At 59.3% G+C, this 21,779-nt stretch overlaps 2 protein-coding genes across 2 annotated transcripts; both read right to left on the bottom strand.

Moving 5' to 3' along the window:
* Positions 1 to 2,370: 2,370 nt before the first annotated feature.
* On the bottom strand, positions 2,371 to 3,150 carry LOC126232552 (uncharacterized). Its single transcript, XM_049942793.1, has one exon. It carries the CDS (start codon positions 3,148 to 3,150, stop codon positions 2,371 to 2,373), a length of 780 nt encoding a protein of 259 aa, XP_049798750.1.
* A 17,492-nt stretch (positions 3,151 to 20,642) lies between these two features.
* Positions 20,643 to 21,422, bottom strand: LOC126232553 (uncharacterized). Its single transcript, XM_049942794.1, has one exon. The coding sequence runs from the start codon at positions 21,420 to 21,422 to the stop codon at positions 20,643 to 20,645; it is 780 nt and encodes a 259-aa protein (XP_049798751.1).
* Between the last annotated feature and the right edge of the window lie 357 nt (positions 21,423 to 21,779).

Consider the following 21,779-nt stretch of genomic DNA (forward strand, 5'->3'; position numbering starts at 1 on the left):
GGGGAATTGGAAGGTCGATAGCTGCCGTCACGGTCAAGATAACGCAGTCAAAGGTGTCGCGAAAAAGTGTGTTAGCCGTGGTTGGTTGGTTCGTGTGTTTTAAAGAGAATGGACGAGAGAGAGAAAGTAGGTGGAGAGTGCGTTGCGTGTTGCCTAACTGCGTCCGCGAATATGGCAGTAGTTGGTGGTGGGCGTGCCCTTGCATGTGGCCCGGAAGGCGTGTCCGTTTCGCGGTAGTGGCACCGCTGCTGGCATATTCGGGAGATGGGAGGGGCGCGAAAGGAGAAAGGAGACGCGGAGGCTTTTAAAGACGGGGAGGGCGCGTGTGGGTGGCTCGCGCTGCGCTCGGCGGTTGTGTTTGTGCAACAAATGTGTTGCCGGGAGGGGACCGTTGTTGTGGTGCGGTTGTAGCCTCAGACGCGGCCGGCAGTGAACGTGAGACGACGGATGCGGGCCGGGGCGGCGCATGTCGCCGGTGCCATGCCTTTTAAGAGCCGCGTGGTCGGGGGTGTGCGCACCGTGTGTCGTGTTGCGAGACAGCATCATTTGTGCTGCGTGGCGTGGCGTGGCGTGGGGGCGAGGAGAGCGAGCCGCGCGGTGTGCTTGTGCGCCGGAGAATGGCACACTGCGCCTGCCCGTTGAGGAGGCCGATGGCCGTGGTGTGGTGGAAATGGAGCGCGTCGGACGTGCACCAATGAGAAAGAGAAACAAAGCGGCGACAACGAACGAAAGGGGGAGGGAGGCCATTGTGTCACATGCGGCGGTGGGAGGAAAAAAAAAAAAACAAACAAACAAACAAACAAGAAACGAAGACGTAAGAAAGAGGAGAAACAACAAAGAGAATGAGTCGTGCGTTCGCGAGGGGGGGTGCGCGTGTAACTCCGGTACGCGCAGTGCCGGAGCCCAACGGCTGTGTCGTCGACGCCAGTGCTTGTCGGCCGAATGGGTGCGGGAATAGAGGCAGCGTCGGCACGGAGAAGCAAGCAAGAAGGAAGGACGCACGCGCGCTGCGGCGTTTGGCGCGGTTTGCGGCTGGCGCCTTTGGTGGCAACGGCCGGGACAAGCAGCGGTGTATGGTGGTGTGCGGGGCGGACAGGGGCGGCGGCGGTGGTGGACTGGGAGGAGGCGAGGCGGCGCCGACGGTGGCGTGTGGTACGGCGAAAACGGGACGGACGGACGGCGGATGTTGGAGAGGCGCCGCGCACGCAGACACATGGAAGGAAGGAAGGAACGAACGCAAGGGAACAAATGGAGGGGGCGAATGTGGAGATGCGGGCAGGCGGTGGTGTTTGTGGGCATGTGGTGGGGAGAAGGGCGGGGGCGGGAGGACAGAGGCGAGGCGACTGCGTGCTTGCTCGCTCGCTCGCGTGTCTTTTGTTTTTGTGTTTGTTTTTCCATCGTTTGGTCGCCTTGGAGCCTGTCGGTCCCGTCCGTGTGTGGCCACGCTTCGGGTGCGTGTATGTTTGTACGTTTCGTTTGTTCGTCTTCTGCAGCAGAGGCGGTGCGCGGCAGTGGGAACGCCTGCCTGGCGGCTGGGACGGCCAGCAAATGCGGTTGGATGGGCGGCCACAGCACCGCACCTGTGCCCAAGGAGGCGACGCTGGCGGCGGGGCCCCCTCGGATGCGGCCGGCTGGGGGCTGTGTGCGCTGCCGCTGCCGCTGCCGCCGCCGCCGCCGCCGCCGCCGCCGCCGCCGCCGCCGCCGCCGCCGCCGCCGCCGCCGCCGGTGCTGGTGCTGGTGCTGGTGCAGCAGCAACAACGACGAACAACGAGTAAGCAAGAAGAGGACGAAGCGGATGGCTGGTGGGTGAGTGCATTTATTTAGGCGGTCGACAAGGCAGTGCGTGATGTGGCGTTGTGACGGGGGTTTGCTCACGTGGCCTCGTTTGTGTTGATGCGCAGGAAGATGAGATGCGGGCAGACGCAGACGCGTACAGAGAGACGAGCCCGGTCTGCAGCAGGATGTGTGGCGCGGCGCGCCGAGTGCAGAGCAGCGCGCGCCGCCTGGGCCGGGCTGGGCCCGCCCGGCGGCGGGCCGCGCTGTTGTCGCGGACGTGAGCGCCCCCTGGCGGGTGGTCGGAGGCGGCGCGGTGGACGTGTGTCCGGTTGGCCAGTGCACATTGCGAGTGGCTGGCTGGCGGTCGGCGGCGAGACGGGAGAGGAGGTATGTGTCGCGGGCGCCTTTGCTGCGCTGCGTCGTTGCGTGCCTGGGCGTGCGCCTGTCGACTGTGTGTGACTGTGTTGGGCGTTGTGCCACGTACGTGTGTGCTCGGCCGAAGGCGTCGGAAGAAAAAGAGAGAGAGAGACGGGCGGGAAAGTGGGTCGGTGTGCGTGCGTCGCCCGTGATGCGATGATGTCGCGTCATGTCATGTCATGTCTTTGCGAAACGGCTGCCGAGAGGTGTGTGGTGGCGAGCGGGAATGTGCGTTTGGTGGTTGCCGGCCGGCCGGCAGTTGTTGGTGGTTCCTCCTGTGTGGTTGTTTGTGCTGCTTTGATGGCAACGTGGAAGGACGCCGGTTTTTCCGTGCCTTGCGTGTGGTTGTGTCGACGGTGACTGGTTGGGGGTGTGCGCCGATGCACGTGCCATGTTGTTATGTTTGGGTCGTGAGTGTGTTTTTGGCTGTGTTGTTGTGTACGGGAAGGGGGAGAGAGGAGGAGGCGGCGGCGGCGGCGGCGGCGGCGGGGGTGATAGTGCGTGCAGTAGTGCCGTTGCGACGGGCGTCGGGTGGAGCCGTGCGTAGTGGCGGAAAGGTGTAGGTTGCGGGAAGCGAGCCCGTCGCGTGTCGTCGTCGACGACGGGGTCGCGTGCGCTGTGAATCGAGAGTGGCGGGAAAGGGGCAGCGTGCCGCTGTGTCGTGGTCGTTAGCAGAGGCCTGTGTGCCTGTCCGTTTGTTTTCTGTCGGACGCTTGGTGCGAGGTGTTTGTTTTGTTTTGTTGCCGCCGCCGCGGTTGTTTTTGTTTGTCGGCTGTGCTGTGTCGGTGGGTCGGCGAGCTGTTTTGCGGTGCGTGAATGTGTTGGTGCAAAAGTGGCGGCGGCGTCATGGCTGCGACCGCGACGAGCCGCGGGCGCGCCATTGATGATGTTGAACACAGAGCGGCTGTGTGCAATGGGAGGCCTTGTGTACGGGTAGCGGTGTTGTCGTACGTGCATCCGGCCCGGTGCGGAAAGCGCCGTTGCGGTTGCGGGTTGCCTCTGGTCGCGACGTGTGGTGCTCGGCTTTGTGGGTTTTTTTGGTGCCCCTTTGGCCGGTGGGTGGTGTTTGTTGTTTTGTGTGTGTGTGTGTGTGTGTGTGTGTGGTCGGTCTCTTTGGCGCTCGGTATATATCTGCCTCCTGCTCGGTCTTGTTGTCGACGTCGTCTGTAGTTTTTTGCGGCTTGCCGACGACCGACCGACCGAACTACTACCTACCTGTGACAGCTACGTGTGGCGCCCGAAGGTGAACGTAACGTGACCTCGGCGCCCTTAGCCTAACCTAAGATGTCCGGCCGTAAGGTAGGTGCGGCCACCTGACGCCTCACGTCCGAACGCTTAACCTAACTTTGACGCCTAACCTAACTTTAACCCTTAACCTAACCCACGTCCACCTAACGTAACCTAACCTAACCCAAGCGACGCCAACCCTAACCTAAGGTGTTGTACACTGCGAATGTCGAAGGCATGTTATAGTCTTAGGTGGAGAGCACTACACGCAACAAGCGGCTACACGGGTAGCAGGGGTTGTGTGGCGTGGGCTGGGCGGTTTTGTTAGGTTAGATGGCCTTGGGCAAGTACAGAAAGGGGGCAACAGCAGCCTCAACGGGTGCGGGGACCAAGCAGCAATCGGTATCGTTTGTTAATTGTCAACTGTCGAAGCTGCGTTGGTACAGTACCGGAACCGCAAGCGCTGACAGAGAAAGCACCGAAGCTCTGCAATCGTGATAAGGTACAGAAAGCTGGCTGACGCCAGGGATAAATTCTGCCGAAATTGTCACAAAGGTACAGACGGTGTTTTAGAAAGGCTCGATTGCATGCAACCGGTGGTGGTGTGTTCGTCGCTGTTTGAGTAGTAGTTTTGATCCTGTAGTGAAGTAGAGGTGGATGGTTCCTGTGAAATATTGTGGGTGGAGGTTACACCCAACAACCGAGCTAGGTTTAATAATAATTGGCTCCTTTGACCGACCTCCCGACGCAGCAGCATTAGTGGCAGAACAACGGAGAGACGGATTTTGGAAACACATTTCACATACATTTTCCTCAGCATGTTAGGGTCTTAGGTGGAGATTTCAATTTACCCGATATAGACTGGGACACTCAGATGATGTTCAGGACGGGTGGTAGGGGGACAGAGAGCATCGAGTGACATTATACTGAGTGCACTGTCCGAAAATCACCTCGAGCAAAATGAACAGAGAACCGACTCGTGGAGATAACATCGTGGACCTACGGATGACAAACAGACCCGAACGTGTTTCGACTCTGTATGTGCAGAACAGGGACGCAGTGATCATAAGGCCGTTGCAGGGAGGACGGTGTATCTATCTGTTTTGGCTAGCAAGAGTAATAGAAGGCAGATTTGCAGACGACCCGACAGATGAAAAGGCAAATGCCTGTTCCGACACTGACAATGTTGAGTGTTCATGGAGAAAGTGCAAGGCAATGGTAAAAATGCGTTTTTAGACAGGTACGTGCCGAGTGTCGAACTGTGAGGGATGGGAAAAAAAACCCACCGTGGTATACTACAACAACAACGTTAGGAAACTGTTGCGAAAGCAAAGAGAGCTTCACCCAAAGTTTAAACGCAGCCAAAACCTCCGAGACAAACAGAAGCTAAACGATGTCCAAAGTGTGAGCGTAAGGAGGGCTATGCGTGAAGCGTTCAGTGAATTCGAAAGTAGAACAAACCCTATGTACCGACGTTGACAGAAAATGCTAGGACGTTCCGGTCTTGCGTTGAATCAGTAAGTGGCTCGAAACAGCATATCCAGACACTCCGGCATGGTGATGGCATTGAAACAGAGGATGACACGCGTAAAGCTGTGAAATACCTAAACACCTGTTTCCAAAGCTGTTTCACAGAGGACGGACCGCACTGCAGTTCCGTCTCTAAATGCTCGCACGAACGAGAAACCGGCTGACATCGAAATAAGTGTCCAAGGAGGAATGGGAAAGTCCGCCGGACCCGACGGGATTACCAATTCGCGATTCCTACACAGGGTACGCGAAACAACCTGCCCCCCTTCTAACAGCCGTGTACCGCAAGTCTCTGGAGAGGAAGGGAGGGTTCCAAATGATTGGAAAAGAGCACAGGTAGTCCCAGTCGTCGAGCAGATGCGCAAAAACCATAGACCCATATCTCTGACGTCGATGTGTTGTAGAACATGTTGTTTGCTCGAGTATCATGTCGTTTGTGGAAACTCCAGAGTCTACTATGTAGGAATCCATGTTGGATTCCGGAAACAGCGATCGTGTGTGAGACCCCCAGCTCGCTTTATTTGCGCATGAGACCCAGAAAATATGAGATACAGGCTCCCAGGTGGATGCCATTGTCGTTGACGTCCGGAAGGCGTTCGATACAGCTCCGCACCGTCGCCTGATAAACGACGTAAGAGTCTACAGAATATCAGACCAACTGTGTGGCTGGATTGACGAGATGTTAGCAGACGGAACACAGCATGTTGTTATCAATGGAGAGACAGACGTCTACAGACGTTAAAGTAACCCCTGGCGTGCCACGGGGGAGTGTTATGGGACCATTGCTTTTCACAATTCATATCATATAAATGAGCTAGTAGATAGTGCCGGACGTTCCATGCGTCGTTTCGCGGATGATGTGCTGTATGTAGTATACAGAGAGGTTGCAGGACGATCGGCAGCGGATAGGCACCCGGTGCAGGGAGTGGCAACTGTCCCCTTAACATAGACAAATGTGATGTATTGCGAATATACAGAAAGAAGGATCGTTTATTGTATGATTGATTATATGATAGCGGGACAAACACTGGTAGCTGTGACGTCTGTAAAATATGTATCTGGGAGTATGCGTGCGGAATGATTTGGAAGTGGAATGATGATCAGATAAAAGTAATTGTTGGTAAGGCGGGTACCAGGTTGAGATGCACTGGGAGAATGCTTAGCAAAAATGTAGTCCATCAACAAAGGAGGTGGCTTACAAAAACACGCGTTCGACCGACCCATACGTGAGTGTTGCCCACCAGTGTGGGATGCGTAGCAGGTCGGGTTGACGGAGGAGATAGAGAAAGGTCCAACGTTTCGTCACAGGGTTATGTGGTAACCGTGATAGTTAAGTGGCAGACTCTGCAAGGGAGGCGCTCTCTGCATCGCGGTGTAGCTTGCTCGCCAGGTTTTCGAGAGGGTGCGTTTCCGGATGAGGTATCGAATATATTGCTTCCCCGTACGTATATACCTCCCGAGGAGATCCCGAATGTAGTAAAAGTAGAGAGATTCGAGCGCGCACGGAGGCTTTCAGACAGTCGTTGTTCCCGCGAACCATACGCGACTGGAACGGCAAAGGGAGGCAATGACGACAGTGGCACGTAACGTAAAAAGTGCCCTCCGCCACACACCGTTGGGTGGCTTGCGGCGTATAAATGTAGGAGGTCGGCTGTCGTGTGTGCTTGGAGGCAGATTCGGTGTGTCTGTAGTTGCGGACGGCGGTCAGCCCCCCTCGCGTAAGCGGCGAGGGGCGGCGGCGCTCGGTTGGCCGGTGCCGATGTTGCGCAGGCGGCGCCCGTTTTGTTTGCGGCGGGCAATTTTGTGAGAAAGGGGCGCGAATGTTGGCGGGCGAGGTGGCCCGACGGCTGCGGGCCGATCGGGAAACGGTGGGAGGGCGATGGGGCGGCGGAGGTGCGTTTGCACGGCCGGCATCGCCGCACGCCTCCGCTTGTGTGGCTGTGGCGGCGGCCGCGCTGGCCGGGCTGGCGCGGCGACGGTGTGGCACTTTTGCCGAAGGTTTGGCCATTGTGGCGGGTCGTCGGCTGGGGCTGTGGGGGCGGCATGTGGGCGGGGGCGGCGATTCTCGGCGGGCCGAGCCAGGCTGTAGCGCGCGGTAGCTGCAGTTTGGCCGTGGTTTGCGGCGCTGCCGTGGCGACTGGTTGGCGACTGTGGTGTGGCCGTGTGTAGCCCCATCCTCGGTGGTTTGAACGGCGCGGGTGGTTGCGGCGCAGGTTTGGGGCTGGTCCGCACAGGCTGTCGGACGTTGGGCGGTAGCAAGCGCGGGAGGCGCGGCGCGGCGGCGCGCAGAGTGGCGGCCGCTCTCTCGGCCGTCCGCGCCCGCCCGCGACACTGGCTGGGCCTGGCGGCGCGGCGGCTATTCTCTGCCGCCGTGCTTGCCGCCTGCCGCTCTCGCTCTCGCTCTCGTGTGTGTACGCGCGTCGTCGAAATAATGGCAGATCAGGCGGCTACGAACGAGACTGCTGCGGCACCCGCCGCCACCGGCACGACGAAGAAGGCCAAGTCTGCGGCGTCTGCGAAGAAGCCGCGCGCCAAGCCTGCGCACCCGCGCACCTCTGAGATGGTGACGGCCGCCATCAAGAGCTGAAGGAGCGCGGCGGCTCGTCGCTGCAGGCGATCAAGAAGTACATTGCCGCGCACTACAAGCTGGACGCGGAGAAGCTGGCGCCCTTTATCAAGAAGTACCTCAAGTCGGCCGTCGTGGCTGGCGAGCTGGTGCAGACGAAGGGGAAGGGCGCGTCCGGCTCTTTCAAGCTTGCCGGCGCCGGCGGCGGGGCGGCCGAGGGCGGCAAGGCCCGTGCCGGCGGTGCGAAGAAGAAGCGCGCCGCTCCGGCCAGCAAGGAGAAGAAGGGCGCCCGTGCGGCCGGCGCAAAGAAGGCTGGTGGCGTGAAGGCGGCGACCGGTCGGAAGGCGGGCGCCGCCAAGAAGGCGTCTGCGGCGTCGGCGGCTCCCGCGGGTGCGAAGAAGGCGGCTGCGGCCAAGCCGGCCAAGGCCAAGTCGCCGTCGAAGGCGAAGAAGGCCGCGAAGGTTCCGACGAAGAAGCCGAAGGCGCCGCGCCCGAAGAAGGCGACGACGCCGTCTAAGGCGAAGGCTTCGCCCAAGAAGAAGAAGTGAAGTTAAAGTAAAGAAAGGAAAGGGGAAGGAAGGGAAGGGCTGGCGCTTGACCCCGTCGTCCCCCACCCCCCTCCCCCGCGTCGTCTAGTGGCGCGCGATGGCACGGCTGCGCGCGGCCCAAAACGGCCCTTCTCAGGGCCATCAGAGGACGTCGGGAAGGCGTTGATTGTCGTGCTTGGCGCGTTGTGTTGTCTTGTTTGGGTGGCCGTGCGTGCATGCGCCGGGGTGTGTGTGTGTGTGTGTGTGTGTGTGTGTGGGGTTGGTTGGTGTTTGTGTGGCGTTTCTGTATGACCCTTGTGGGTACTGTGTGCGTGCCGTGGTGGTTGGATTGTGGGGCCGGTGGCGGTAGGCGGCGGCGCGCGGTAGCGGAGCGGTTGTGGCCGTTTTGTTTTGTGTTTTGTATTTTGTGCGGCGGCCGACGGTTGGTTTCTCATGTTTCTGGAGACTCTGTTTGTTTGCTTGCTTTGCGGATGGCGCGTCTTGTTTGTTATGTGTGTGTCCTCTCTGTGTGAAAGGGGGACGGGGACGTTGAGACGTGGAAGTGGCCGGCGGGAATTGGGAAGGCGCGGTGGCGCCTCGGAGACGGCGGCGGCCAGCCACCCGTGGTGACGTCGTCCGGCTGTTTGTTTGTGTGTATTTGAAGGGGTGGGGTGGGATGACGTCGATTGTGATTGTTGGCGAGAGCGGCTGTGTACGGGAGGGAGGGTGGGGAATTGTGGTGGTTGTTTTAACGGGGCTAGAGAGAGAGGCTGGGCGGCAAGACCGACAAAAGTTTTGCTCGCGACGGAGAGATGTTAGTGGCCCTGAAAAGGGCCGTTTTTTTTTGTGTTGCGCGCGTGCGGTGCCGTGCCGCGGCTAAGCGGTTTAGGCGCGCTCGCCGCGGATGCGGCGCGCGAGCTGGATGTCCTTGGGCATGATGGTGACGCGCTTGGCGTGGATTGCGCACAGGTTGGTGTCTTCGAAGAGGCCGACGAGGTAGGCCTCGCTGGCCTCCTGCAGGGCCATGACTGCGGAGCTCTGGAAGCGCAGGTCGGTCTTGAAGTCCTGGGCGATCTCGCGCACTAGGCGCTGGAACGGCAGCTTGCGGATGAGCAGCTCTGTGCTCTTCTGGTAGCGCCTGATTTCTCGCAGGGCGACGGTGCCCGGCCTGTAGCGGTGGGGCTTCTTGACGCCGCCGGTGGCGGGCGCGCTCTTCCTCGCCGCCTTGGTGGCGAGCTGTTTGCGCGGCGCCTTTCCGCCGGTGGACTTGCGGGCCGTTTGCTTTGTGCGGGCCATAGCGGTTAGCGGTGCGTGCGGTAGCGAAGCGTCCGGTGCTGCCTTGACAACGGGCCCGCGCGGGCCCGTGCTGCGCTTATATGCCCTCGGTGCGCGTGGTGGGGGGAGGGCGGGCCAGAGTCTATATAGGGGGGCGGCGCGCGCTCACGGCGCACCGTAGCCGACTCGCTAGCGCCGGGTGAGGAGCTGCCGCTTGTGCTTTTTTTGTTGCTTGAGGAGGAGGAAGAATGACAGGCCGCGGCAAGGGAGGAAAGGGGCTGGGCAAGGGTGGCGCCAAGCGGCACCGCAAGGTGTTGCGCGACAACATCCAGGGCATCACGAAGCCCGCCATCCGCCGCCTGGCTCGCAGGGGCGGCGTGAAGCGCATCTCTGGTCTGATCTACGAGGAGACCCGCGGAGTGCTGAAGGTGTTCCTGGAGAACGTGATCCGCGACGCGGTGACGTACACTGAGCACGCCAAGCGCAAGACTGTGACGGCCATGGACGTGGTGTACGCCCTGAAGAGGCAGGGGCGCACCCTGTACGGTTTCGGCGGTTAGGCAGGCAGCCGGTGTGCTGTGCTGTGGCCTTCCCGCGGCCGTGCCGTTGCCCGTGCTTGGTGGGAGAGACGAAAAACGGCCCTTTTCAGGGCCACCACACTGTTCGGAAATTGAAAAGTGCGAAAGGGTCTGTGTTGCCTGCCTGCCTCTGTGTGTGTGTGTTTGTTGTTGTTGTTGTTGTTGTTGTGCGCCTCTGTTGCTTTGCGTGCGTGCGTTCCGTTTGGAGTTTCGACGTGACGTGTGTGATGATGGATGCGGGAGGGCGCGGCTGAGTCCGGTGTGTGCGTGGTTTGTTTGTGGCGCGGGCCGGATCATCGATCGGATCAGCTGTTTGGTTTGGTTTGGTTTGTCCTGTGCCTGTGTGTTTGGAGAGCGCGCGCGGCGGCCCGCGTGTCGTCCGTCGTCGGGCCGTTACGCGCTCTTTTAATTATGAACATATTAACAATGATCACATCACATTATTGGTGTATTGATGTCGTTGTCGTTGTTTGGAACGCGACTGTGCGTGCGTGGAGGGGTGCAGAAAAAATGTGTGTGTGTTCGGCCACACGGGCTGTGGACAAGATGGCGGACGTGCGCCGGCGCTGTGGACGTTGTTGTAAAGTGCGGCGAGGACGACGGAAACTTTGCTTTGGACGTAGGTTTGTGTGGTGGCCCTGAAAAGGGCCGATTGTTGTGAGGCGAGCCGGCAAGGCAAAGGCGCGTTTGCGTTTGCGTGCAGGGAGCACGCAAGCGCAGCGCCGCGGTCCCTGTTTAGGCCTTCTTCTCGGTCTTCTTTGGCAGCAGGACGGCCTGGATGTTGGGCAGGACACCACCCTGTGCGATGGTGACGCCCGACAAGAGCTTGTTGAGCTCCTCGTCGTTGCGGATGGCGAGCTGCAGGTGGCGCGGGATGATGCGCGTCTTCTTGTTGTCGCGGGCCGCGTTTCCGGCCAGCTCGAGCACCTCAGCCGCGAGGTACTCCATGACGGCGGCGAGGTAGACGGGCGCCCCGGCGCCGACGCGCTCGGCGTAGTTTCCCTTGCGCAGGAGGCGGTGGATTCTGCCGACCGGGAACTGGAGCCCAGCCCTGCTTGAGCGGGACTTTGACTTGCCCTTGACTTTGCCTCCCTTTCCGCGTCCGGACATGGCGTTTGGCTAGTGGCGTAAGCGCTAAACACGTAACCGTAACGGTGCGAGCCGCAGCGAGTCGAGCAGCGGAGTGCGTGCGTGTGCCGGCGGCGGCGGAGACTACTGCATTTGTGCTGTCCTCACTTTCGAGGAGAGCTTATGTGATGGAGGGTGTTGTCCTCTGGGACATTTCCTCCTCTATGTTGTGTCGGTAGTTTGTCTTTGCTGTATGGTATGTCATTTTATTGCAGTGTGTTTGGTATTTCTATGCTGCCTTATAGGCTGTCTTAAATTGTTACCATGGTTTTAGGTCGTCTGTGTCTGTCCAGTGTCGTATCGTACTGTCCTAAGTTTTTGATAAGTCTGTTGTCTGATCTGGCCGCGTTTTCGTAGAAACTTTCGGCCAGTTCTTTGAAACGCTCGTGGAGCGTAGGTAATCCCGTTGCTTCATGTAGGTCAGCAGAGGGGAAGCGGAAGGGAAGGTGTAATGCCCTTTTAAGCGCACGATTTTGTACTGACTGGAGTTTGCGGAGGTGCCAGTGCGCCGCATATCCCCAGACAGGGCAAGCGTACTCCATTATCGGTCGTATCAACGAGCAGTATGTTCTAACACCTATGTCAGCCGCTAGGGTGCTGTGGTTGTTTAGGATAGGATACAACATTTGCATCCTACCACTGGCTTTGCGGCGCAAGTCCTCGATGTGAGCCCGCCAGGTGAGCCTGGTGTCGAGAGTGACTCCAAGATACCTGGCGGTGCGTCGCCATGGGAGTTCTTGGCCGTTCAGCTTGAGCAGTTGCGGCTGACGGGCTGGAGCCCGCTTGCCCAGTTTCCGGGTGATCATTATGGCCTGAGTTTTGGTCTCATTGAGTGTGATGCGCCATTTTTTAGCCCAGCGGCCGGTCTCGTCCAGCGCTGTTTGCAATCTTCGCGTAACCCTGTCTCTGTTCGGGTTACGCGTGAAGAACGCTGTGTCGTCGGCGTACTGGGCAGCGTGCACCAACGGTACGGTCGGGAGGTCGGCAGTGTACAGGTTGTACAGTACCGGGCCCAGTACCGACCCCTGGGGCACGCCCGCCCTGATGCGCCGTTTTGTAGAAAGCGACGACTCGATCCTAACGGAGAAAGTCCTTTGGGAGAGATAGCTCGCGAGTAGCTTCACTATCGGACCTGGGAAGCCTTGGGAGAATAGCTTGTAGAGAAGCCCGGTGTGCCAGACAGAGTCAAAGGCAGCGGCTACGTCAAGTAGCACTACCCCGCAGTAACTTTTACGGTTGAAGCTTTCGGTAGCTGCTTCAACGACCCTCATTAGTTGCTGGGGCGCGGAGTGTTCCTGCCTGAAACCGAACTGAAAGTCAGGCAGGATTTGTTGCGTTTTGACGTGGTCGAGAATGGGAACAAGTAGCAGGCGTTCGTAAATTTTGCTTAGGGTTGGCAAAAGGCTGATTGGTCGGTGGTTCTGCGGGATAACCGGGTCCTTACCGGGTTTCGCGATCGCGACAACTTCTGCGTGTTTCCAGCACCTTGGAAACTTGCGGGAACGCGTGATCTCATTGAAGATGTTTGCGATGTGGGCTACGGCAGGGGGTGGGAGGTGTTTCACTACTACGTTATTGAGCTGGTCGTGGCCAGGGGCTCTTTTGTTGTGCAACGTCCTGATTACTCGTTTCACGTCGTCGGGTGTGAAGAGCGGTGTGTTTTCTTCGTCGTCGTCGGCGTCGTCCGCCGCGAGGAATGTGGCGAGCTGACGTCGAACGACGGCTTCGTGGTCCCTGTCCTGCGCCTCTGCGGGGCGGAACTGTTTTTCAAAGGCATCTGCCAGGGCATTTGCCTTATCTGTGGTGCTAAAGACAAGTCCCCGCTCGCCGTGCAGAGGTGGCAGTCTGGCGCGTCTTTTGGTGATCTGTTTGGTCGCCTGCCAGAGGCTATTGTCGTCCACGCGGAGGGCTGAAAGCCGCGCCGACCATTGCTGGTTGCGGTGCTCAGTGAGTGCCACCTTCAGCTCTCTTTGCAGGCGGTTCAGTAGCCTCCTGGTTACGGGGTTCTTTGTGAGCTTCCACTCTTTGGCGATCCTATTTTTGTTTCTAATTTGGGCAAGCAGGTGCGGCGGGAGTTGCTTAACAGGGGGAGGGCCGTCCGGTGGCCGTGGTGTGGCCTCCTTTGCTGCTTGCAGGATCGTGCTGGTGAGATCTTTAAGCGCCTGTTCTGCAGTATCTGCAGTTGGAGGCGGGGCCTGGGCAATTGCTGAAGTTACGTCAACTTTGAATTGCTCCCAGTTAGTGCGCTTGTATGAGATGTGTTGTTGCTGGAGAGGTACCCAGTCTCCTATGTCGACCTCGAGAATCACGGGATTGTGATCGGAGGACATTCGGTTGACCGATTGTGCGGTCACAAATCCCGTTATTCTTTTGGTGAGCGCTATGTCGAGGACGTCCGCCCTCCCCCCGTTTCTGGGGAAGTGGGTGGGCTCCTCTGGACCCCATATGTGAAAGTGGTGGGTGCGCGCGAGTCGTTGCAGTTGACGACCAGCTCTGTTTGAGTTTCGCGAGTGCCAGTCTGCGTGCTTGGCGTTCAGGTCACCGCCAATGAGGAGTTTTCCTCTGATTTGGCCTAGGGCTGCTATGTCGTCCTCTTCCAGAGTGTAGGAGGGAGGGCGATATGCTGCAACGACAGTGAGGGGCCCTGTGACAGTGGCAATCTCTATTGCCACTGTTTCTATTTGCCTAGTTGCTGGTGGGTGGACCTGGTAATGGGGGATTCCACGTTTGACGTATGTTGCTACCCCGCCTCCAGCGGTGGGCCGGTCGGTCCTATAGCAGTTGTAGTTGGGTACCGACACCCTTACACCCGGTTTTAGGTGTGTCTCGGCCACCATACATACGTCTATGTTTTCGTCGCGTAGGAACTCGCGGAACTCATTGTTTTGTCCGAAGATGCCGTTTGCGTTGAAGACGCACATTCTGAGTCCTTGGATGTGGGGTCGTCTATCCATCACTGGGAGGAGGATTTCTCTGCTGTAGTCGCATTGTTATGCGACCCTTTGAGCACCAAATTAATGGCGGTAAGAATTTGGGCATTCTGTTGCCTGATTTCGTGGAGCAGTTGCGTTAGGAGGCCTAACGTTTGTTCCACGACACCAGACGGCCGTAGGGCATTTGCACTCTCATCAGAAGTGCTGGGCTGAGAGCCTTGTGACGAGCACTCAGCTGCCGCTACTGGCTGCAGACTGGACTTAGTTTGAGGGGAGGAGGCTTCCCTGGACGTTTCTTCGTTAGCGGGGAACGGCTGCTGGGCTGAGTGTATAGTTGGAGTCGTTTGTTGACTCCTGTCAGTGCCTGCCACGGCCGCGTAGCTTGCGCTACCTCGCGGTCTCGATCGGGTTGTTGTTGATCGTGTTTGCCGCGGTTGTGGAATGGCCGGCGCTCGCGAGGTCGTAGAACCGGCGCCACGGTTGGTTTTCTGTGTGGCGGGGGTCTTAGTGCCTTGCGCGCGTGAGCGGTACTCTTTTTGTACGCGGCAGCCTTGGTAGAAGGCGCCGTGTCCAGATTCACCGCATAGGGCGCACTTGCTCTTTGGGTCTCCTCTCTGTAAGGAGCACTCGGAGGTAGGGTGCCCTTCGGCGCATTTCATGCACCGAGTTGGCATGTCGCAGTGCTTGGCAACGTGCCCTAAACCTTGGCAGTTGTAACACTGCACGTTGCCACTTTTCCTGCGTAGGGGTTCAACCGTGACGGGCACTGACAGGACATGTGTTATGTGTTTTTGCCTGTTTTGTGGAGTGTCAGGCATGTTGACTTGGTACAGTGGCCATTTGTTGCCACTGTAGACTTCCTTCATGTGGGTGACGCTGTTAATTTCGTAGCCCTGCCTCTGCAGGTCCTTCTTAATGGCGTCGGTGCCCACTTTTCGGGGTAGGTCCCTTATTACTAGCTTCATCAGCCGTTGTTTGGCTGTGGGGAAGGTGTAATGGGGGACTTTGTGTTCAGAGAGCAGGGCCTTCACAGCGGTGTAATCGTCCAGCTCTCTGAACATAAGTTTAATTTTGTCCCCTCCGGCGGACTTTGCAGTAAACTGCTTCTCTCCCAGGCAGTTACTGACGAGGGAGTGAAGCTCCTCGTAATTTTTGTCGAATTCGGCAATTATGGGCGGGAGTCTATGTCTTGGTGCGTGTGTGGGTTGTGGCGCATCACTGGTCGCGGGTACCGCTTCGTCCTCGTCTGAGAGTGGCAAGAACTTGTTGCTAGTAGAGGCAATGCCTCTCGCTTGCTGTGGGGCGGCTGGGCGGGCAGTTTTCCGCGCTCGCTGGAACCCATCCCCGTCGGTGCCGGGTGTTTGAGGCTCGGTTGCCTCTCTGGATTCGTCGATGACGAGGGGGCGGTCCGCCTCGTCTCCGCTCCCTGAGGGGGAGGGAATACGTGACTTGGTGGTGGGTGGTGGGATTGATATTACTTTCTTTGGTGGCTTGCGCCTGACAGTAGTTCTGTGTTTTCTCGCACTTTTGACTACGTCTCTGATGCGTTTGGGTGGGACAGGTGGGTGTGGCGTCTTGGTTACCTCGGAAGGAGAGGGTTTAAGGGCGGGAGCGGTCTTTTTGGGTTGGGCTATAGGTAAGGGCTTGGGGAGGATGCTGACTGGGAGATGCCTTCTTTGTGCAGGGGTAAGGTGCTGCGCCAGCGCTTGTGCCTGCCCTGTGGTGATCATCAGGGTGGCCATGGACATCCTACCGCTGGTAGGTGGAAGAGATGAACTTCTTTTAGTCGTGTACTCCCCGTTTGCATGTCGCACGCAGGTAAGGGAAGCAAAGTCAAAGGCTGCCGTGGGACTACCAGTTGCCGCCTTTGTTGCCGACACCGTTAGGTTTCCGGCGGCAGAATCTGGTCCTATCACACTGACAGGCGCGGGACACTGGCCAGAGGCCAGGCCCTGACCTGCGAATGCCCTAACGCTCGGGGGAGCAGAGCTATTCTCTGCGGCAGCTGAGGCGCTCGAGCCAGCCGGAAAAGCGGCCGGCGGAAACAAAGAGACGGCGTCGTTGCCGCCAGCAGCGGGCTGCTGGGGCCCCAAGGCGTTGCTGCAACTCGACATCGCAATCGACGATTCGCTCGACATCGACATCGGCAATCTGCTGCGAGTGCTCGTTTACGCCTTAATAAAGGCGCATCCGAAAACACCCCTGGTTTGTCACCCGTACAAGCGGGGGCCTATGGCTTCGCGTAACAGACTGACGGAGACTTGCTCAACGCCCGACTGCCGCTCGGCGAATGCCGGCGGCGGCGGGGTGGGGGTCCCTTTATGGGCTCGGGTGCGGCGGCCGGTTGCGCGCGCGCCCCATTGGTCGGCGGCCGCAACAGGGCGAGCTGGTAAAGGTGCGGTGTTGCGGTAGCGGCGGGTGCCACTGTGTGGGGAGACGCTGACTAGAGCGGAGCGCTTGCTGCCTGTTGTTGTACGTTCGAGATGCCGCCCAAGACTAGCGGGAAGGCCGCCAAGAAGGCCGGCAAGGCGCAGAAGAACATTTCGAAGGGCGACAAGAAGAAGAAGCGCAAGAGGAAGGAGAGCTATGCCATCTACATCTACAAGGTGCTGAAGCAGGTGCACCCCGACACGGGCATCTCGTCGAAGGCGATGAGCATCATGAACAGCTTCGTGAACGACATTTTCGAGCGCATTGCGGCCGAGGCGTCTCGCCTGGCGCACTACAACAAGCGCTCGACCATCACGTCCCGCGAGATCCAGACGGCTGTGCGGCTCTTGCTGCCTGGCGAGCTGGCCAAGCACGCCGTGAGCGAGGGCACGAAGGCGGTGACCAAGTACACGAGCTCCAAGTAAGGAGGAGGTTGTTACTTCGGCTCTTGGAAGGAAGGAAGGAAGGAAGGAAGGAAGGAAGGAAGGAAGGAAGCTCCCTCCGTTGCGAGAGCGGCAAAACGGCCCTTTTCAGGGCCACCAAATTGCCTTTGCGGGAAGAGCGGAATTGTTTGTGTGTGTGTGAGTGAGTGAGTGAGTGAGTGAGTGAGTGAGAGGGGCGGCATAGCTACCCGGTTTGGTTGGTTGCGAGGCAGCTGGTGGTGCTGCTGTGCCGTGGTGGTGTGGTCTCGAATGTGGTTGTGGTTGTGGTTACTGGGGTACGGCCGCGAGGGTTTGGTTGCCGCCGGTGTGACGTGGAATGCGTGCACGAGTCTTGGCGTGGTTGTTTGTCGACACACAGATAGATCGATAGGAGGTGTTGGTGCTGTCTGTGGCGCTGATTCATGTCTTTGTCTCCGTCTGCCCGGTTAGTCACGTGACTGCAATTGAAAGTCCTCGCGATTGATTGATTGTTGGATGTCACCGTTACGGCCGTCTGTTGTCACATCATACATGATGGCGAGGGTGAAATGTTGTGTTGCCGTCGACTATTCCCTTTGCTGTACGGCGCGTTGGTGTGTGTGTGTTGGTGACGTTTTAAATGGACGTGTCGTACTATCATCCATTACGAAGTCGCCAAGAAATGTACGGGCGGGTGGGGTAGGCGACACGCACGGTGGTGTACCTATTTGGCCCTTGATTTGATGATAGCCGTTTCTGCAGTTTGACTGATGATTGATTGGACTGTTGTGCGCACGCACGTCATTCACGGTGCACGTGTGTTCGGTTGAGTACAGTAAGCGTGAGGCTAGACGACGACGGTCGTTGTTTGTTGTTATGGGCGTACACGCGTTTCGTTGGTCTGTGTCCCCCGGTGTGAAATGGCAGGTGTGTCGGTGATGTGATCCGATCCGGCGGCTCTGAGTAACTGTCAATATCGGCGCGGTACACCGGCGTCATGGCAACGTGTCGGTGTTCACACCAGTCGCACTGTGGCACCGTCGGCGCCGCGAACGGTGACGAAAGGCTGACCTTTGATCGGTCGAGTGTCGTGTCTGGGCAGAACGTGTGGAATGAGCAAAACTGTTGGGGACGGAAACAATGGTGGAGGAGGGGAACGGAAAGTAATAAAACAAACAAAATGGAGAAGCAATCACCGGAAAACGAAGCAGGGAAAAACGGAGAGGCGCTGTCTATAGCAACGGAACGTTCCCGTGCATTGCAGCCGCACTGAAAGGCGTTTACGGCGCGGCTGCAGGTGTCGGCCGTGGTGACGGCTGAATTGCATTGCCTTCCCGGATGAAACGTTCGCCGACATGGCTCGGAGGAGGAATCTATGAGAATGCGTTGCCCTTGCCTGCCGTTTCGTGTGCCCTCCTGTTGTGTACGCTGTTGTTGTCCGGTGTAGCGAAGGGTGTGTATGTAGGGGTGTGTGTGTGTTTAGTGGGGAATTGGAAGGTCGATAGCTGCCGTCACGGTCAAGATAACGCAGTCAAAGGTGTCGCGAAAAAGTGTGTTAGCCGTGGTTGGTTGGTTCGTGTGTTTTAAAGAGAATGGACGAGAGAGAGAAAGTAGGTGGAGAGTGCGTTGCGTGTTGCCTAACTGCGTCCGCGAATATGGCAGTAGTTGGTGGTGGGCGTGCCCTTGCATGTGGCCCGGAAGGCGTGTCCGTTTCGCGGTAGTGGCACCGCTGCTGGCATATTCGGGAGATGGGAGGGGCGCGAAAGGAGAAAGGAGACGCGGAGGCTTTTAAAGACGGGGAGGGCGCGTGTGGGTGGCTCGCGCTGCGCTCGGCGGTTGTGTTTGTGCAACAAATGTGTTGCCGGGAGGGGACCGTTGTTGTGGTGCGGTTGTAGCCTCAGACGCGGCCGGCAGTGAACGTGAGACGACGGATGCGGGCCGGGGCGGCGCATGTCGCCGGTGCCATGCCTTTTAAGAGCCGCGTGGTCGGGGGTGTGCGCACCGTGTGTCGTGTTGCGAGACAGCATCATTTGTGCTGCGTGGCGTGGCGTGGCGTGGGGGCGAGGAGAGCGAGCCGCGCGGTGTGCTTGTGCGCCGGAGAATGGCACACTGCGCCTGCCCGTTGAGGAGGCCGATGGCCGTGGTGTGGTGGAAATGGAGCGCGTCGGACGTGCACCAATGAGAAAGAGAAACAAAGCGGCGACAACGAACGAAAGGGGGAGGGAGGCCATTGTGTCACATGCGGCGGTGGGAGGAAAAAAAAAAAAACAAACAAACAAACAAACAAGAAACGAAGACGTAAGAAAGAGGAGAAACAACAAAGAGAATGAGTCGTGCGTTCGCGAGGGGGGGTGCGCGTGTAACTCCGGTACGCGCAGTGCCGGAGCCCAACGGCTGTGTCGTCGACGCCAGTGCTTGTCGGCCGAATGGGTGCGGGAATAGAGGCAGCGTCGGCACGGAGAAGCAAGCAAGAAGGAAGGACGCACGCGCGCTGCGGCGTTTGGCGCGGTTTGCGGCTGGCGCCTTTGGTGGCAACGGCCGGGACAAGCAGCGGTGTATGGTGGTGTGCGGGGCGGACAGGGGCGGCGGCGGTGGTGGACTGGGAGGAGGCGAGGCGGCGCCGACGGTGGCGTGTGGTACGGCGAAAACGGGACGGACGGACGGCGGATGTTGGAGAGGCGCCGCGCACGCAGACACATGGAAGGAAGGAAGGAACGAACGCAAGGGAACAAATGGAGGGGGCGAATGTGGAGATGCGGGCAGGCGGTGGTGTTTGTGGGCATGTGGTGGGGAGAAGGGCGGGGGCGGGAGGACAGAGGCGAGGCGACTGCGTGCTTGCTCGCTCGCTCGCGTGTCTTTTGTTTTTGTGTTTGTTTTTCCATCGTTTGGTCGCCTTGGAGCCTGTCGGTCCCGTCCGTGTGTGGCCACGCTTCGGGTGCGTGTATGTTTGTACGTTTCGTTTGTTCGTCTTCTGCAGCAGAGGCGGTGCGCGGCAGTGGGAACGCCTGCCTGGCGGCTGGGACGGCCAGCAAATGCGGTTGGATGGGCGGCCACAGCACCGCACCTGTGCCCAAGGAGGCGACGCTGGCGGCGGGGCCCCCTCGGATGCGGCCGGCTGGGGGCTGTGTGCGCTGCCGCTGCCGCTGCCGCCGCCGCCGCCGCCGCCGCCGCCGCCGCCGCCGCCGCCGCCGCCGCCGCCGCCGCCGCCGGTGCTGGTGCTGGTGCTGGTGCAGCAGCAACAACGACGAACAACGAGTAAGCAAGAAGAGGACGAAGCGGATGGCTGGTGGGTGAGTGCATTTATTTAGGCGGTCGACAAGGCAGTGCGTGATGTGGCGTTGTGACGGGGGTTTGCTCACGTGGCCTCGTTTGTGTTGATGCGCAGGAAGATGAGATGCGGGCAGACGCAGACGCGTACAGAGAGACGAGCCCGGTCTGCAGCAGGATGTGTGGCGCGGCGCGCCGAGTGCAGAGCAGCGCGCGCCGCCTGGGCCGGGCTGGGCCCGCCCGGCGGCGGGCCGCGCTGTTGTCGCGGACGTGAGCGCCCCCTGGCGGGTGGTCGGAGGCGGCGCGGTGGACGTGTGTCCGGTTGGCCAGTGCACATTGCGAGTGGCTGGCTGGCGGTCGGCGGCGAGACGGGAGAGGAGGTATGTGTCGCGGGCGCCTTTGCTGCGCTGCGTCGTTGCGTGCCTGGGCGTGCGCCTGTCGACTGTGTGTGACTGTGTTGGGCGTTGTGCCACGTACGTGTGTGCTCGGCCGAAGGCGTCGGAAGAAAAAGAGAGAGAGAGACGGGCGGGAAAGTGGGTCGGTGTGCGTGCGTCGCCCGTGATGCGATGATGTCGCGTCATGTCATGTCATGTCTTTGCGAAACGGCTGCCGAGAGGTGTGTGGTGGCGAGCGGGAATGTGCGTTTGGTGGTTGCCGGCCGGCCGGCAGTTGTTGGTGGTTCCTCCTGTGTGGTTGTTTGTGCTGCTTTGATGGCAACGTGGAAGGACGCCGGTTTTTCCGTGCCTTGCGTGTGGTTGTGTCGACGGTGACTGGTTGGGGGTGTGCGCCGATGCACGTGCCATGTTGTTATGTTTGGGTCGTGAGTGTGTTTTTGGCTGTGTTGTTGTGTACGGGAAGGGGGAGAGAGGAGGAGGCGGCGGCGGCGGCGGCGGCGGCGGGGGTGATAGTGCGTGCAGTAGTGCCGTTGCGACGGGCGTCGGGTGGAGCCGTGCGTAGTGGCGGAAAGGTGTAGGTTGCGGGAAGCGAGCCCGTCGCGTGTCGTCGTCGACGACGGGGTCGCGTGCGCTGTGAATCGAGAGTGGCGGGAAAGGGGCAGCGTGCCGCTGTGTCGTGGTCGTTAGCAGAGGCCTGTGTGCCTGTCCGTTTGTTTTCTGTCGGACGCTTGGTGCGAGGTGTTTGTTTTGTTTTGTTGCCGCCGCCGCGGTTGTTTTTGTTTGTCGGCTGTGCTGTGTCGGTGGGTCGGCGAGCTGTTTTGCGGTGCGTGAATGTGTTGGTGCAAAAGTGGCGGCGGCGTCATGGCTGCGACCGCGACGAGCCGCGGGCGCGCCATTGATGATGTTGAACACAGAGCGGCTGTGTGCAATGGGAGGCCTTGTGTACGGGTAGCGGTGTTGTCGTACGTGCATCCGGCCCGGTGCGGAAAGCGCCGTTGCGGTTGCGGGTTGCCTCTGGTCGCGACGTGTGGTGCTCGGCTTTGTGGGTTTTTTTGGTGCCCCTTTGGCCGGTGGGTGGTGTTTGTTGTTTTGTGTGTGTGTGTGTGTGTGTGTGTGTGGTCGGTCTCTTTGGCGCTCGGTATATATCTGCCTCCTGCTCGGTCTTGTTGTCGACGTCGTCTGTAGTTTTTTGCGGCTTGCCGACGACCGACCGACCGAACTACTACCTACCTGTGACAGCTACGTGTGGCGCCCGAAGGTGAACGTAACGTGACCTCGGCGCCCTTAGCCTAACCTAAGATGTCCGGCCGTAAGGTAGGTGCGGCCACC

Source organism: Schistocerca nitens, unplaced genomic scaffold, assembly GCF_023898315.1.
Source record: "Schistocerca nitens isolate TAMUIC-IGC-003100 unplaced genomic scaffold, iqSchNite1.1 HiC_scaffold_520, whole genome shotgun sequence".
NCBI lineage: Eukaryota > Metazoa > Arthropoda > Insecta > Orthoptera > Acrididae > Schistocerca > Schistocerca nitens.